This window comes from Aulonocara stuartgranti (genome assembly GCF_965226115.1).
Source record: "Aulonocara stuartgranti genome assembly, chromosome: 7".
Taxonomy (NCBI): domain Eukaryota; kingdom Metazoa; phylum Chordata; class Actinopteri; order Cichliformes; family Cichlidae; genus Aulonocara; species Aulonocara stuartgranti.
Genome location: NC_138945.1, coordinates 57,289,877 through 57,306,670, shown reverse-complemented (window position 1 = coordinate 57,306,670; position 16,794 = coordinate 57,289,877). Strand labels below are relative to the sequence as shown.

The following is a 16,794-nucleotide window of genomic DNA, read 5'->3' as shown; positions in this document are numbered from 1 at the left end:
TTTAACCATACTTTGCACACTATGCCCACATTTTCTTCTAGCACAGAAGGATCAGCTTTAGTACGAAATAAGCAATGTATCACCCGAGAAGAAAAAAAGGTCAAGTTCACTCTCCTGATTGACTAATTCTTCAAACATGAGGCTTATAAAGGCTGTAGCTGTGGAACAGTAACCCAGAGTATAAAAATACTGTGAACTCTCATTATTGACCAAAATATCTAAGTGGGGATTGTTGCATATTTCAAGGTCTGGCCTGTAAAGCAAGGAGAAAAAAATGCATCCACAATGTCCATATTTGGTCTGGCTAACTTTGCCAGTCCTTCCACTTGAACATCCTCTGACCTCCTGATTCAGCTATGAAGGATAAATGCTGACATCTTCTGGCAAGAATGCAGGATGAGTTATTCGACTGGACATCTTTTATCTTGAGGTTTCAAAAAATAATATATATGTATATAGATATATTAAAGAGTAGACATACTTTTGCCTGATTTTGGTCTCCTTATCTGGGGTCAGAGTAGTAGTAGAGCTGCAGGGGACACTATTTCACATGAAAAACAAAAGCAACAATCATCTTAATGTTACCGGTTGTCTGAAAGCTTTATTTGTGGTGAATACAAAAAATACTTTTGTGACCAGATAAATATCATACATACAGCATCAAATCAGAAAACAAACACATTCTGTTAAAGAAAGCACAACACGTATTCATAAACAGAGCTAATAACTTTTTCTATTTTCCATTAATACTTTGACAAATCGGTCAGACAATATATTTCAGGGTAATTCTTACATTTACTGATAGAAACTTAATTCTTATAGTGGTTAGACAATGAAACATTTAAGAGGGACTTGGCATAATGAATTTAAACAATTTCTCAACTTCATACACAAATTGCCACATGCTCATTGAATGCAGTCTAGCGTTAGTCTTTAAATCCTAATGTATCCACAGATGCCCTTTTATATCAGCATTAGAACACTGTCAGCAGGTAGGCCACCAGCCAAGGCATTGTACTGTATGGCAAAGGGCTTTTTTTTTTTAAATTAAGACCCCAATAGGGAATAGACTGGCATAATGCTTTGATCCAGAGAGGACAAGGCTCAGGCTCCCACCCAACCTGGTTTTCAGCTGCTCGTAGGGCAGACTCAAGTAAGGCACTAGTACAAAAAATAAAAAATAAAAATGCAGACCAGACACTGACGCGGACAGATGGTGGAGCTGAATGCTGAAAATTTGAAATACATTATATATTAATAAAGGAAAAGAAAATCAGTTTTCTCAGAGTGTGATGCCATTTCCTTCTAGTTTGTTAAGCAAATGTCCTCCATTCAATATAATGGGAGCTTTAAATTCAGTGCATAAAGTTATGAGCCACTTTATAGCACAGTGTGTGCTCATTTCATTCAAGAGCCTAGAGTTCAATATGATTGCACACTCTTCCAAACAATAACAGCGCAGACTCGTATTATCTTTCTCAAATATTCAGTGTAAAGTATTGCTATAGACAGACCATCTGAAGTGAAATGACTTTAGCAGGACAGGGGCAGTGACTGCGTGTACGTAGAATAAAAGCACTGGCGACACCCAAAGAGAATCTGGCCAGTGTAAATGGAGAAGGAATTAAAAACACAAAGACGAGCGAGAACAAACATGACAAAAAATGTAAACAAGTATTCCTTACACAAGCGTGTGTGGGAAGAACTGTGAGCGCGGGGGGGGGGGGGGGGGGGGGATGGGTTACATCAAATGACATAATGTACAAGCAGCAAGACATATTTGGTCACATATCATCCAGATACTCTGAATACCACAGATTATACCTATATAAGAAAGTGGTCAAGAATAAACATCTTTATAGCTAGTGATGGCCAGTGGTCATGTTATATTATCATTTAGAGACTCTCATCGTTTGGCATCAAGCAGAACAACATAGTTTAATCATAATCATTGATTTTTCTCTTTTCAAGATTTGCTAGTTTAACAGCAAACCACGTGTTCACATTTTTTTTAGTAAAATACAAGTGTCTTTTACTCTATACTACTCTATTGGTTAGTAGCTTCGCTGATATGTTTAGACATTATGGTGCATGCAAGCCAGTGGTGAAATGAGACGTGAGAAATCTTCCTGCCTTTCTATTAATACTTTGTATACCTGGAATACAAACTGTGGACCCTTAGATTGAATTTGCCGGTTACATCGATATCACCAGTTCCTTTCTATTTGTTTTAAACCTCAAACACTTTTGAGAACATTCAGTGATTATACGAGATTTCTTTGATTCATGATTGTAACAGTCAGTAATGCTCATGATGCAGTAACACCCACAAATTAATGACACGTTTATCGTACGACTTAAACTTTCTCAACTTGCTTATAGGAACAGCTTTCTTCATATTAAAGTCTGAATGTCAATGCCATTCACTGACAAATACATACACGCACACACACAGCCACATACACACAGAAATACACCGAGCACAGGCACTTGTTTTATCACCAAACAGGCCTGCTTCAAGTGCTATATTGTCCTTGGTTTTATGAGAGTTGAAATAACCAATACTTGACTGGCACCTCCCCGTGACAAGAAGGTCTCGTCAGCGCAGCGCACGTCCCCATCCGCTGCGTCCGTCAGCCTTCGTCCTCCCTCAGTTCGCTGGGCAGGAACTTGTACTGCTGCTGTCTGATCTGAGCCAGCTTCTTCCGAGCTTCCTCCAGCTCTCGCTCCTTCCTCAGCATCTCCTCCTGAGCCGCAATGATCTGAGGAAAATGAGAACAATTGACAGAAGATTCACCACTACTATGCCTGTGGATAGGCTGACATGATAAACCCTTGCTGCCATGTCCCGAGCACAGAACATGGCAGAACACCAAGACTTTCATTATGTAGATAGAAATATAAATTTAAACAGTACGAAATATATTTTGCTAGAAACTTTATGGCAAACTGAGCTGATTGTACTCAAATATCAATGAAGCTGTCAGACAGCTTCATTGATAATTGAGTTTGTCAGATTTACATATCTAATAAAACCTCATCTTCTTCTTCCTAGCGTTTGTCCTGCATGGCAGGGTCCGCTTTGCGGCAAATCCGTCTCCATTTGGCACGACTGAGGACGTCTTCTGGGGCGGCATTGACGATCTTCATGTCTTCCTTTATTCTATCCATCCACCGTTTCGTCAGCCTGCCACGGGGTCGCTGGCCACCGGGTTCAAGCCTCATTGCCGTTTTCGCCACTGAGCTGTCGTCTGAGCGTAATATGTGTCCGTACCACCGTAGCTGTGCCTTGCGCATTTTCACCGTGATTGGTGCAATGCCGAGCCGCTTTCTGACGTCTTCATTCTTGACTTGGTCCCAACACGTGAGGCCTAGACACCACCTGAGCATTCGCATTTCCATTGTGTGCAGGGCCTGTTCGTGGTTGGCAGTGGCTGGCCAGCACTCCGATCCATACAGGGAAACCGGGACTACAGTCTTGTAAATTTTCGCCTTGAGCTGGTCTGGCATTCGACGGTTGCATAGCACACCCGTCACTTGACGCCACTTCATCCATGCGGCATTGAGACTCGCTCGCACATCCAGAAGGATATCCCCGTCGCCACTGATCATTATCTAATAAAACCTCAGCAAACCATAAAATAGGTAACTGACTGTAACTACGTTATAAATATATACATAAAATTGAAAATATACGAGTGACATTTTTGTGAAGAATCAAAACGTGTTAACTACTTAGACCAGGGGTGTTGAACTCGAGGGCCGGTGTCCTGAAACTTTTAAATGTGTCCCTGCTGCAACACACCTGAATAAAATCCGTAGGCCATTAGCAAGAACTGACTGCATGGTGAGATGGGAACCTTAAATAAATGTACTTTCTGAAAAAATGTACTTGTAAAAGTACTTTTGTTGCATCATGTTAATTCATTCATGAGCTGCTGTAACATGAATCAAATGGCTGAATTGCCACCTCAGCATGCAGTCAAGTTCTATAAAGCTTTGCCAATGACCTACTAATTTTATCCAGGTGTGTTGCAGCAGGGACACATGTTTTTCAGCACACTGGCCCATGAGGACTGGATGTTCACCCTGTACCAATGTGAACAAACCAGAATAAAAAAAAGCAACCGATGAACTTAAAACTTTTTGATGTCTTTTGAATACAGTACTCAGCAGTGACAGGTGACAGGCTGAAGTCCAGCTGGGGTGCAGCACTAATTTGGGAAACCAGTCACGGCCACAGAAAGTACTGTTATTTGTTTCTGCCGGAAGAGAAATACACTAAAGGCTTTCAAAAGATATTCAGCTGTGGGTGCCTTGCAAACCTGGTAAACAAGTGAGAAACAAAACTGACGGGCTTCTCATCTACAGCAGCTCTCAGCGATTTCAGAAAAACAACTGTGGCATTTTGGCATATTGGCAAGAAAAGGGCACATCACAGAGAAGTAGTGATTTCTCTTCTAGCCCTCAAACATTTTTTCTTTCCAGGATTCTTACCTGAGCTATGCCTCCAACAAACTTGGTCTTCACCACAACGCTGTCATCCTCAGTCTTGTCAAATGCTGCTTTCTGAGCCGCCTTGACTAGATTGTCCGATGCTCGCTTCACAGCATTACCAGCCACCTTTTTAGTGACATCCCCAAAATTAGTACATGTGCAATAAACGTTTCCAGGGACGAATTAAAAAGTGTGTTTCAGTACTACCTGTAGTCTCCTCATGGCTTCTGAATCCTGGTCTGCCTTCACCTTGCAGGCCACCAGCAGCTGAGCTGTCGAGGCTGCAACCTGCTTGGCTGAAGAGATGAGCTTCTCCTCACTGGCGTGGCCCTGCACTGAAGCATTAGCTGCCTCACACAGATTACTGGTGGCTGCTGCTACCATACGTGCCTGCAGCATTGAAGAAATATGCATGTAACAAGTTGGCTTTATTTAAAGTCTCATTTGGTGTTATAGAAGGAAGGTTTTAGAATAATTCACAGCGACTTACAGCTGATATGAGACCCTGTGACCACTGGCCATCGTCGACTGCATTGGCTTGATTGGATCCCACCTGAGGTAGAGTTTGGGGGAGAAATTCAGATGTTGCACTGTGTTACTACAGAGTACTTTACAAGTGCCTAAGGTTTGCAGATTGTGTAGACTGACCTTGCCCTGTGCCACCAGTTCTCTCTGAGCTGCAGATGCAGATTTAACAAGAGCGCTAGTTGCTGCAGCAATGGACTTTGCTGCTTCTAAGATCTGCTCCTCAAAATCCAGCGTCTCATCTGCCTGCTGGAAGGTAAACCACATAGCTTACATTTAAAGTGAATTTAATTAGTTAAAGACATCATCACCTTTGCATCTACACTCCTGGGAGACGCATCTGTGGCATGTAGAGGACTAATTAAAATACAGAGTACAATCCTAATTTAAAAACAATTTCACAAAAACAATTTTTATTTTTACAACGTGTCTTGGCCAAGCTCGGATCCTCCACAGTCAGTCCAATCAAAACCTGCTTCACACTCTTGCACATTCACACCCGTATATGGAGACTGCCAAAGCTTTGATAATTGTGGTGTTTTCTTCTATTACAATTTACTTATATACTGGCAAATACTGCTCATAAATCCTTTGTGTTATTAGACGAATGGTGCTATAACCTCAGTGCTGATACTAAGAGCTCAAAGCCATGGTAAAGCACAAGTTTGTGAGAAACTGCTTCATTTTTCAAACCTAGAAATTTTAATCTGTTCTCTATACACATCTTTATAGATGACTAAACTTAATGTGTTGTGTAACCCAGCACCAAGAATCTCATAATACTGTGCCAACTTGGAATAATTGTGCCCACAAATTATTTTAGAACATTAGAATGGCTTAAAAATACAGTATATCCAAACTAAACACTCTGCCTTGTACTACTTTCTAAAACCTTCAGAATTAAAGAAAAAAACAACACGTTGTCCTCAATTGCATCTTTGTCCTGATAATGGAACATAAGCAGTACTGCTTAAGTTTTAGCGTTACACAAAGTGGCAGCAGATATGTGATATGATAATTCCAGTCATTACACCAAAGTAAACAAGAGGCATCAGTTCAAGAACATTCAACAAATGGCCATCTCTGCAACATCAGTCAACAGCATGCAGTTGATCACAGACCTCGATAAACACATAAGGCACACGCGGCTGGAGACAGGGCGGGACACTGTAGGAATATGTTTGATATATAGTTGGACTGAATAACAACCTAATATATCAAACATATCAGACAGAGCCCTGCAGAGAAGGCTTCCAGGTCTACAATGGCTTGAGGGGTAGGGAGCAAGGAAGCATGCTTGGGGGGCAGGAGAGCCCTCCCTCCTTTTGGATGGGAGGGATGAAGGAGCAGAAAGGAAGGGAGGGGGGGGAGACGAGGAAGAATTCAAGCAGTTTTAAACAAATAACCTAAACATCTGTTTGAACCCATGTGTTTTTTTAAGAGACATTAGGCCTGCTTTGTGATATTAAAAAAAAAATAGCTCGTACAGTTCACCGTCTTGCTTCACATCCCCATAAAATCTGTATCTCAGACCTGGGATTTAGTTTTGTCCTGTAAGCTACATGAGCACAAATGACAGGACAGCACAGCTACAAATGTATATATATATATATAAATAAAAATAAATTGCTCACAAGGACAGATTAGTTCAGGACCTTTTAAATACTAAAGCTTCCTCTTAGATCACTAGAGGGAGACACTGACATCAAAAAGAGGAAGCGCCTTTCACCCACTAATCCCCTTTCATAAACACAAAGGTCATCATAAATGCAGTCTGCAGCTCTGGAATTGTAGTACAAAGCAGAGCATTATAGAGTCTTCATAAAAGCTGATGTATTATAAATATAGAGATTTTGAAATCACACACAGACAGAGGTTTGAACTGATAGAAAAGGGGAAAAGCACTAGAGGCACAAAAAGCAAGACCACATAGATCTAACTATCCAGTCTCCAGAGACAGACACAATCATGCAGAGCACACCTCAAACCACAATCCTGTATTGCATACAAAACACGAGTAATTTGACTTCACAAAAGCACAGTTATCTGCTTGTTAAGGGCTAAAGTCGCTCTGTTTTTTTAGGCAATACTGCAATGTGTGTGTGGGGGAAGGTGAACAACAGGCTGAGAAAACCTCCCTGTTTCGTTTAGAAATGACGAACACTGCAAAGAAACAAAAGGAAATGTGTCCAATAAGGCAGAGAACCTCTTTCACAAAGGGTCACAACAGTTCATCGCACTTTTGAACTCCCTTCCAAAATAAGCTTGAAGACCCAGCTGTGTAATTGCGTCTCTTGGCAGCGCAACTCAAAATAAAGTCTCAAACTACCTTTTAAGAAAGTCGTACAAGTTAGATCACTGGACCGAGTTGTCTGAGTCAACACGGCATGTGTAACAGAATAATTTTTATCCTTTTATGATCCCATGTTTGCAGCTCGGTTAATAGAAAGAAAACGAAAAAAAGAAAGACTCCACTTCAAAGCCGGTGTCACCTTTTCCTGCCTACACCCCACGTTGTCTCCCTGCTGATTAATGGCAAAAACCTGTGCGTGGGTTTGCGTGGGTGGAAAAGGTTGAGAGGGGCACTTTTACCTTGGGCTTGGCCCTGGGTTTCAGCTGCTCTAGTTTCTTGGCTGCAGCTTCAATGGATGCTGCTGCTCCGAGCAGCTCAGTCTCAGCGATGACAGTGGGGTCCTCGGGGTCCACGCACTCTGATCCTGGAAGAGATCAAAACGTAGCCAAACAGTGATTATCGCAGTAGTTTTTGAACAGACTTTCAAAAAAGTACAAGAAAAAAGTGATGGTATAATTTTAAGTAAGAAATAGCCCTGCTTTGCTTCAAACAAATGTTCCTATTCACACGCAGGATGCCTTGTATGTCTTAAATCTGAGCTTTCTATACATTCCCACAAACTGTTTGCAGTATGACAGTAATGTCTGAAAAGTGATTAAGCTGGCTAAAATTAGACGAAATGCACACTTGATGGATCGTTGTTTTTTTGGACGTTTTTAAGTGCCCATAAAATGTAGCCGTTTTTGAACAGCTTGGTAAAGCAGATGGAACGATGTTTTCATAGATTATCTCGAGCTCTGGGGAAATCTGTTCTGCACCCCCACCCTACCCCGAAACCATCTACTCTCTACCCCCTTCTGACTGCATGAAAGGTGATCTGGAGGAACAAAACAGACCGTATCCCACTTACCTCCGTCTGAGGCAGCAAGGAAAGAGCAGGGAGGAGAGAGAGGGAGAGAACACATGGGACATTAGAGAGGTGAAGTGGATAGCCCCGCTGTGTCTCAGGCAGTACGCTGAAATCAAATTCTCATCCAAACACAATCTATTACTCCTGTCAGATGGAGCATTGCAACATCTAGAGAAAAAAAACACTCCTCTAATATGTTTGTGTCATAACCATCCTACAGAGCTTAATTTGAAAGACAGCACGGTAATCACTCTTTGGTGTGATTTCAATATTCTAAAGTGATTCTCGTGACCCATCTTTATCAGGGTGTGCACACACACACACACACACACAGGTTTGGGAGCTTGACTAGCACCATGATATTCACGCACAAGAGGATTAGGGCTCCTTTGACTAATCTCTGCCATCTCCACAATCCTGTCATGTTTTTTTTTTTTACATTTTATCTGATTGAGTTGGCTCCTAGGGGAAATTCCCCTCCTTGAAAAATGTATTATCCAGTTTTCTCTTTAGGGTTTTACACCAAGTGTACCTACAGTCATTTATAAAACAAAAGCGTTCAGTCAAAACTATATGGTTATCACCCATACCTTCATAAAATGAATGTGTCCTTTTCAAAATACTGTTTAGAGAAACAGTATTTAGAGAAACACTTGAAAAGTTAAGCATGCACAACTTTTATGTGCATCCGTAAAATCCTGACATCAGTCAGGATGGGGTCACTCGTAAGTAAAGACTATCAAGCTATTCTTTTTTTGTGTGTTCTGTGAGAGCGTGTGTGTCATCAGCTGTGCGTCTGGACTCACCTTTCATGGCCTCGGCGATCTGGACGAGCTCCGTCACACACGCTGCCACATGCTTCGAGTGCACAGCCAGCTGCTGCTTCTGCTCTGGTGTGGGCTTCTGCAGCACCTGAAAACACAAGAGCCAAACATGTGCAAAGGCGCACACACACACACACACACACACACACACACACACACACACACACACACACACACACACAAGAAGCAAAGGTAAACACAAGGTAAAAGATTAGTCAGAGATAATTCTTTACAAAACAAATCTGTTCATTTTTAATCTTTCTTGATTACATGTTAAGAATTCAGAGTATAATTTATAATTAACTTGCTGAAAGACACTAACCTATGTTGCAGAATGTAAAAGTTGAGGATCCGTTTTTGTTACTTGAGCAACTATTTCTGTAACTAAGTTATATATTGTGGATTTTAAAGTCCTTCGTGTGCCTGATGTCTTGCCAGACTCGGTATGATGTGCCCATTAATTATGCAAACGAGATCCGTAATTATGATACTTAATGCATTAACTGGCAATTTGTCTCACATGGACACACTTGTCTTCACGCAGTCTTCATGCAGTAATTTTTGCAACAAAGCAATTTCATCATAATGAGTTGCTAATTTCTATGCAAATATATTCAACAACAGAAAAAATAAACAAAAATCAAAATCAGATTTTCTAAAGGCTTGCATAGCGGCCTAACACAATTTTTGCGTTTTATCCTATGAGGAAGTCTGAGACTTTTTTATCAGTGCAGGGTGAGTGCAAGAGGCCAGGAGATGCACACAAAATCACTTGTATCCTTTATTTATGAGACTACTTCTTTCCAACCTGCAAGACTTGCTCCAGAAGGTTGATGTATCCGGTGGTGCACTCAGAGCCATATTGCAGGGCTTTACTCCTCTGTTCCTCACTGACTTCAGGGTGATATGCTGCTTGCTGCAAGGGTAAGAAAACAATACAGGAGAACAGGAGATTTAGGATAGGACACTGAAATTGTTCCCATAGGAAAGGTAACATTTAACACGAGTGCAAATGCGCTGCGTGGGGTCAGGGAGAGCATATTGAGAGAGCATTTTGCACATTACATAGTTCCAATTACAGATAAAATTCAAAGCTACCAGAAAATCAAGTCTTCAGTCACTGTTGTGCTTTGATTTTTAAAACCACAGCCTGCAATGTTTGTACATGGTTTTATTTTTGTCTTTTTACAAGCGCCCTGCTGTTTGCTGAAGGACGTCCTGAGTGATGCTTCGCTGCATGACTTTGAAAAGTGACTGAGTCATTAGCAGTGGGAGCAGACATACAGTAGACTAGCCTCTGTAATATCTGCTCTCCACAGGCTGGGCTCACATGCTCCCTGGCAGCCTGGTGCTGTCTGCGTGAGGTCTGCTTTGGTCGAGCAGTGTGGATTAGCACCTTGCAGGTAGTCAGCATATCGGAGATGGCTTTGCGGCTCAGGTTGGCAGTGGCGATCACATCCTCCTGCTGAGCAGAGTTGCCTGCGGCCACTGCCTTGGCTGTTGCTATGGTGATGCCCTTTGTCATGCGGGTGAACTCCTCAGGTGAAGTGGACTTTTCTGGGATGTCCTTGGACTGGAACACCTGACACGATGATGAGCCACAAGCACAGGTTGATATAGCCATGGAGCTCAGATATGATAATACACGAGTGCACGTGAATGTTGTAGAGCAGTTATAGACTTAAATGGACAGAAAATATTGACATAGAAACCAGAATAATTAGAATGTAAGGTCATCTGATAAGAATTAGCAGTTTATTCAAGGGAAAAAAACAGTCTTAAAATCTTCCTTCCTCACTCACATCTGCTACCCAGACCCTGATAAGTGTTGTGGGAAACCTGCAGGAGTTAAGAAGGAATCAGGAGGAAAAGAACTGGCCATAACAAAAGAACACAGAACAAAAAGCTTCTCTGTCCCCTGAATTATAGATACAGATATCTTCCTTGAGATCTTTTTTCCAGAAAAGCAGGGTCTCAACATTTTGACTCCAAATAAATCATAAAGAAGACCTTTGACCTGTCAGGTGCGCTTACCGTCAGCTCCTGCTTGATGCACTCAATGGCGGCTTCAAGTGCCCTCGTCCCACGGGTGGCTTCATCCTCTACTGCCTTCACTGTTTTGAGGAGCGACGTCACGTTGGTGACCATGACCTGTCAAATAAGGAGCGCAACGATGAGACCTATAGACAAACCAGGAGGTGGAGCTCTTTCTCCTCAATGGCAAAACATATTACATTATCATTGCTTTTCTCTTCAATGATTCTTATACAGAGAAAATGGTGTTGAGGGTGCTTATCTAATGGAGATCAAGACGGAGTGGTGCATTTCAAATTAAAATACAGGATTATTAAATACTGGTAATGTAGTTTATTTACTGTCACAGATGTGGAAAAAAAGCGATTAAAATTTCACTGACTCATGGCGACACATTCTGCTCTGTCTGTGCTGTATTCAAGCAAAGTGTGCATTATGTGCTTGGGAATTTGAGAAACGCCACCAGGGGTTTGGAAGGGTCCCATTTGGAGGTCACCATATGTTGGATGAACTGAAACAATCTGTCAACATGAGGTTGTCCATGGGTGGGCCCCAATTCAGTTTATATGAGAAAACAACCCCCATTTGGACCAGAAGTTTATTTTCTAAACCAGGGGTAGGCAACTCCAGGCCTCGAGTGCCGGTGTCCTGCAGGTTTTAGATCGCACCCTGGGTTAACACACCTGAATCAAATGATTAGTTCATTACCAGGCCTCTGGAGAACTTCAAGAAATGCTGAGGAGTCATTTAGCCCTTTAAATCAGCTGTGATGGATCATGGACACATCTAAAACCTGCAGGACACCAGCACTCGAGGCCTGGAGTTGCCTACCCCTGTTCTAAACCATTGTTTCCAGACCAAATATTTAAAAAATTTCACCCGTTCCATTGTTGCTGGATGCCTGTTGGGTGTTTTAGATATTTAATACCCTTAAAAGAAACAGTAATAGGGGATGCATAAATTATAAATTAGACCAACAAAACCTCAGCTAACTGATTCAACTGATTAGTGTTGATTACTGATTTTATCTGTATTTGTATCCTCTTCATACATAGAAAAGCCATCCATCAGCTGTATTAATATAATTTATTTTTGATCCCTTTTGCAATATGCACACCACATTAGATGTGCACCACCATCTTCACTGTATTTTTACATTTTATGACACTGTGAATCTTCTACATTGTGCCTGTGTCTTCCTTCCACTGATATTAAAGCCGGTACAAAAACCCTGCATTACTGTAGTTCCAGCAGTGACAATGCAGAACATCTTGTTATAGTTTTCAGTAAAGCACACAGTCCCCTCCCTCTCTCTCCTGCATAGAAAGTGATGGCTCAAGTCCCACAGATACGACAAATCTTACACATCCTGATAACAGCTGTCATATCCTCCTTGCAAAAAACAGCTTCACGCTGCATTGCAACCACATATATCAAACTAGAGCAACAATGCAAGGAGAAAATTTATAAATACATATCTACATGGAGCATCCTCTCTGTGAGCGAGACTCAGCTGAACAATAAATTAAAGATACGCGCCACAAAAAAAATAAAGAAAGAAAAAAAAAATCACTGCACAGCTAAACAGATATGACAGTTTGAGTGGTTTATTTCCTCACCTTGGCAGCACTCTTCAGCTGATACATGGAGGGGTCGTCAGCTGGTTTGCCTGCAGCACATTTGGTGGCACCAATGAGTTCGGCCAGAGCCTTGGCCACATCCCGCACCGCGTTTATCAGAACCACCTGGGGGGATAGAGCTGGAATCAATACAGCACAATGGTCAAAGTAAAGGTTTATCAGTTGAGCCCTAGGGAGAGGATTTACCACTGCAGTCCTTATCACTCCCACCTTGTCATGATACTTCAGACTTAGTGGAGGGTAGAGATAGAGACATATACACAGGGGAAGGAAGAGACCATGTTTATCAGATCAAACTGCAATTATATAGAAAAATCTTACATACTTACTACTATCTACAAGAAAGATAGTAGATGACTAACAATAGAGTACCATATTATGATGACTGCTGAATTATAAAAGTGCTTTCTGGAGATAAATATATACTTTTTTAACCACTCTATTTCAGATTCTGATTACCTGTGTCTCTGGGTCCTCAGAGCCCATACTGGTTGCTCCCAGTTTGACCACTTCTGTGAGCTGAGTGATGGTCTTTGCTGAAGACTGGGCAGCCTGGGCCAGTTTCTCCTGGGTTGACGCTGCCCCAGCAACCAGCAGCTTGGTGTCTTCCACTAGTGCCTTGGCTGTCTTCAAGATGCTTTCCCTAAAGGATGGGACACATTGTGACACAATCTGCTCCAAAGTCACACTTAACAGCGATAGGAAAGGAAGCCATGACTGCTTTCTGAGCAAAACTACTGCACATTATGTGAAATGCAGGTCAGTATTTAGCTTTATTGGCAGCTGCATTTCTTTCAAGTGAGTCATCAAAACAAGATTGAGGCTCAAGTGTATGGAGAACAGTGTAAGTGCAGCAACTTAAAGATATAACTCCCATGTGCCGCGAATCTGTAAATCCATTTCACATTTTTAACATCTGAAATGGGACTTTATGGTAACAGGAGGTTTAGAGTTTTGGTCTTTGTCTGAATGTCTTGCTTGTGTCTCATCGCACCTGTGGTCTGCAAAGGACTCTTCATTCTCAGGGTTAAGTGTTCCAGCTGAGGCGAACATGATGGTGGTGTCCAGGTCAGCAATAATTCCAGAAACTGCGCCTGCTGCAGTGATACAGGCCTGAGTGCCTTTGTTTCCTGCTTGTAGGGCTGAAAGTACCAAGGACACCTGGAACATGCATGTGTTACAATAGTTAGACAGCAAGGTCCCTTAAACATCTTGTTAGAAGGCGTAAAACAGCTAAAAGTTAACCTTGTTGATATAATGTGCCGGTTTAATGATTGTACAGCAGGTGTTTTCTGAGACTTTTATAAGTGAAATGAGTTACCCTGCAAATGTTCAGAAACATCTGGAAGATATAGATTAAACAAGGAAGCTGGGAATAAGAGGAATGGGCCCCACTAAACGTTAAATCAGAGTCTGCTATTCATTCACATTAAGTCAGTGAGCCTAATGCTGCAAGTCACACAACTCCCTCGAAGACTCGTGTCTGCTCATCACTCATAAACAAATGGAGGGCCCTGAGGTGTGCATTTCAACAAGGCACAAGCTTCACATATCAACAAGTGTGAGAGCACAAATTATTCAAGACTGATATGAGCGCCGAATCAAATCATTTCCTTGGAGTGAAGACAAAATGTGTGAGCAGCATGGCTAGAAGCTGCCAGGGTCACAGCGTGGAGACATTAATATTGTCAACTGCACAGTGTGAGGGTGGTCAGAAGAACATGGCCTCATGAGTGCTACAATAATACAGTGAGGCGACACTAAAATTTGATTCATTTAATCTTTTTTTCTACAAAATGTAAGATTAAAAAAATAATAATAATAATAAATTATTGTATTATTATATATTACTGCACAAGCTTATCTTCTTTATAGCTTTATGTGATTAGCTATAATTAAAGAATACAGCTATAACACTGAGCAATGATTTAACCATTTTGTAAAATGCTAAAACTGAATTCATGTTTCATGTTACATAGATGAGATTTTGAAAGTCAAAATAATGTGGAAAATTAGCTTTTTCCCCTGAATGAGCCGTTTAGGTTTCTATCCATATCGCTTACCTTCTCTGTGACTGCACGGGCGCACTCGATGAGCTCCCGTTTGGAGAAGCTGTCAGTAGGGCTGAGCTGCAGGGCTCCAGCCTTCTGGACCAGGTAAATACAGCCATGGCCCAATTCTTGCACCCGCGTCTTTATCTGGAAGCCAACCTGAAAGCATAACCAGGCATCAGCTTCACTGCAGCCATCTCATTTGTGTCATTATACTACACAATAATCTCCTTAACTGGCATCTCTCTTATCGAGCGGGTGGGTGATAAATGATTTCAAGCACCCTCAGAGAGGGAATGCTGGCACTACACCTTTAATTTCCAGACTGCAATTCATGGGTGGGTGGTACTTCATTACAAGCATCACTATAGGCTTTTAGACTTGTAGAGGCAAAATGTCGCTATGGTAACCAGCAGTCTGTTATATACAAGATATTGATAAGAGCGGTGTGCTTATTAGTGCAATATTTCCACACATTGCTGTCCTCTGGACAACAGAGAAAAGCTTTAAGTCAAGAGTCCGTGGGTGCTGCGAGAGACTGATGCTGGAGGGTTACATTTCTGTTTGATCTCACATTGCTGGTGCAGCCTTGAGGAAGAGGCGTCATATCAAAGAACACCAAACATCTGCTCTGATCAGTGTGTGAGCAAATACATCCGGAAGCATTTTGGTGTAAAATGCAGACCTATGCTGATAACTCAGTCTGACATTTCTGCAGCACAATTGCTAAAAGATGCAATGAATAATGATTTTTTTTTTCCATACAGGAGTGTAACGTTCCCCCCACATCCTCCACAAAAAAGAAAAAAGAAAAAAAGTGTTCTCACCTCCTCTGGCTCTGCAGTGGCTGCAGCAAGGTATCCTTGGTGTGCCAGCTGTCCGTAGTCCACCGTCACCTGAGAGGCAAGGCCACCGAGCTCTTCGGGGCAGGTTACCGACTTAGTCATCTGCGAGAATATGCATCAACTGATTAATGTTCCTTCAGCACTATTGTCAAACATTGGCATTGAAGATTTAATGTAAATACTGCAGACGTGAGTTACGCATGAATATTGTAATGCATTTGCATGCTCACCATCTCCTGTGCTGTGATGGCAATGGCCTTAGAAAATTTGACCATGGTGGTTTGGTAGTCTACAAAGGAACCCTCGGGTTCAGGGGGTGTTCCTTCAGCCAGCTGTAAAGATTAAACGGTAGCTACAGATTTGGTTTAAGGTGTATACATAAACAAATATTCACAAATATGAATTAGAAAATCAATAACCTAATTTCGCTTAATAATGAACAATACAGAGTTAGTTTTATTCTGCATCATTTGAAAATCCTTTAAGTGTATCTTGCTTTGTCCATTGATGCAGGTTCCAGAAAGAAATGGAAAATTTTTGCACACCAGACAGATCAGGCTGATCATTAAATATGTAAGGATGATATGCTATCTGCCTTTTTCAGATGCATTTGTGCTCTGAGTCCAAAGAGAGAGCGCTGAGTGTTTTATTTTTTCAGCTGGAGAATGTCCAGTGAATTAGTAAATATGTTGGTTGCAGTGCATTGACAAAGTCAATAAATCTTAGATAGACAAAATACTTGTAATGTCCTGGATGTCAGATTACACCAAAACAGTATACAATTTTTATTCTTTACTTCACATGTGAAGGATACATATGAAATTTCCTACAATTCCTACAAAAGTCTACAATGAATAGATTAAAAGTGCTGTGCTGAATTTGCTAATTCCAACCTTATTTCTTTCCCCTGAAGCAGATACAACCCCATTTGTTTCACAGTTACGTGTCAAATGATATATTTTTTTAAATGTATACATTTATTAAGCCGTTTCCACTTTGTGTTCTTCACGGATATTCCATTTTCTAGATAACATGCACATTCTAATTAAAAGTGTAAAAGGCACAAGAAGGGAAAAAATAGGTGTTTGCTGAACTGGGCCAAGTGCTTTACATCTGAGTTTGCACATGTCGCTGTCAGTTACTAACTAGACTGTCAACACACATGTCCTCTAGCA

At 41.4% G+C, this 16,794-nt stretch overlaps 1 protein-coding gene across 2 annotated transcripts in view; it reads right to left on the bottom strand.

The window, feature by feature from the left end:
* Positions 1–575: 575 nt before the first annotated feature.
* Positions 576–16,794, bottom strand: part of tln2b (talin 2b) — a 93,890-nt gene continuing 77,671 nt past the window's right edge. For both annotated transcript variants that reach the window (XM_082542534.1, XM_082542535.1), the window contains exons 42-57: positions 15,850–15,951; positions 15,602–15,721; positions 14,787–14,933; positions 13,718–13,884; positions 13,183–13,366; positions 12,703–12,828; positions 11,084–11,200; positions 10,446–10,631; positions 9,858–9,965; positions 9,032–9,137; positions 7,615–7,739; positions 5,146–5,271; positions 4,988–5,050; positions 4,705–4,887; positions 4,498–4,623; positions 576–2,762 (exon numbers count right to left, since the gene is read on the bottom strand). In XM_082542534.1, the coding sequence (XP_082398660.1) occupies positions 2,634–2,762; positions 4,498–4,623; positions 4,705–4,887; positions 4,988–5,050; positions 5,146–5,271; positions 7,615–7,739; positions 9,032–9,137; positions 9,858–9,965; positions 10,446–10,631; positions 11,084–11,200; positions 12,703–12,828; positions 13,183–13,366; positions 13,718–13,884; positions 14,787–14,933; positions 15,602–15,721; positions 15,850–15,951 (2,115 nt within the window). In that variant the 3' untranslated portion in view covers positions 576–2,633. The remainder of the gene's footprint in view (positions 2,763–4,497; positions 4,624–4,704; positions 4,888–4,987; positions 5,051–5,145; positions 5,272–7,614; positions 7,740–9,031; positions 9,138–9,857; positions 9,966–10,445; positions 10,632–11,083; positions 11,201–12,702; positions 12,829–13,182; positions 13,367–13,717; positions 13,885–14,786; positions 14,934–15,601; positions 15,722–15,849; positions 15,952–16,794) is intronic.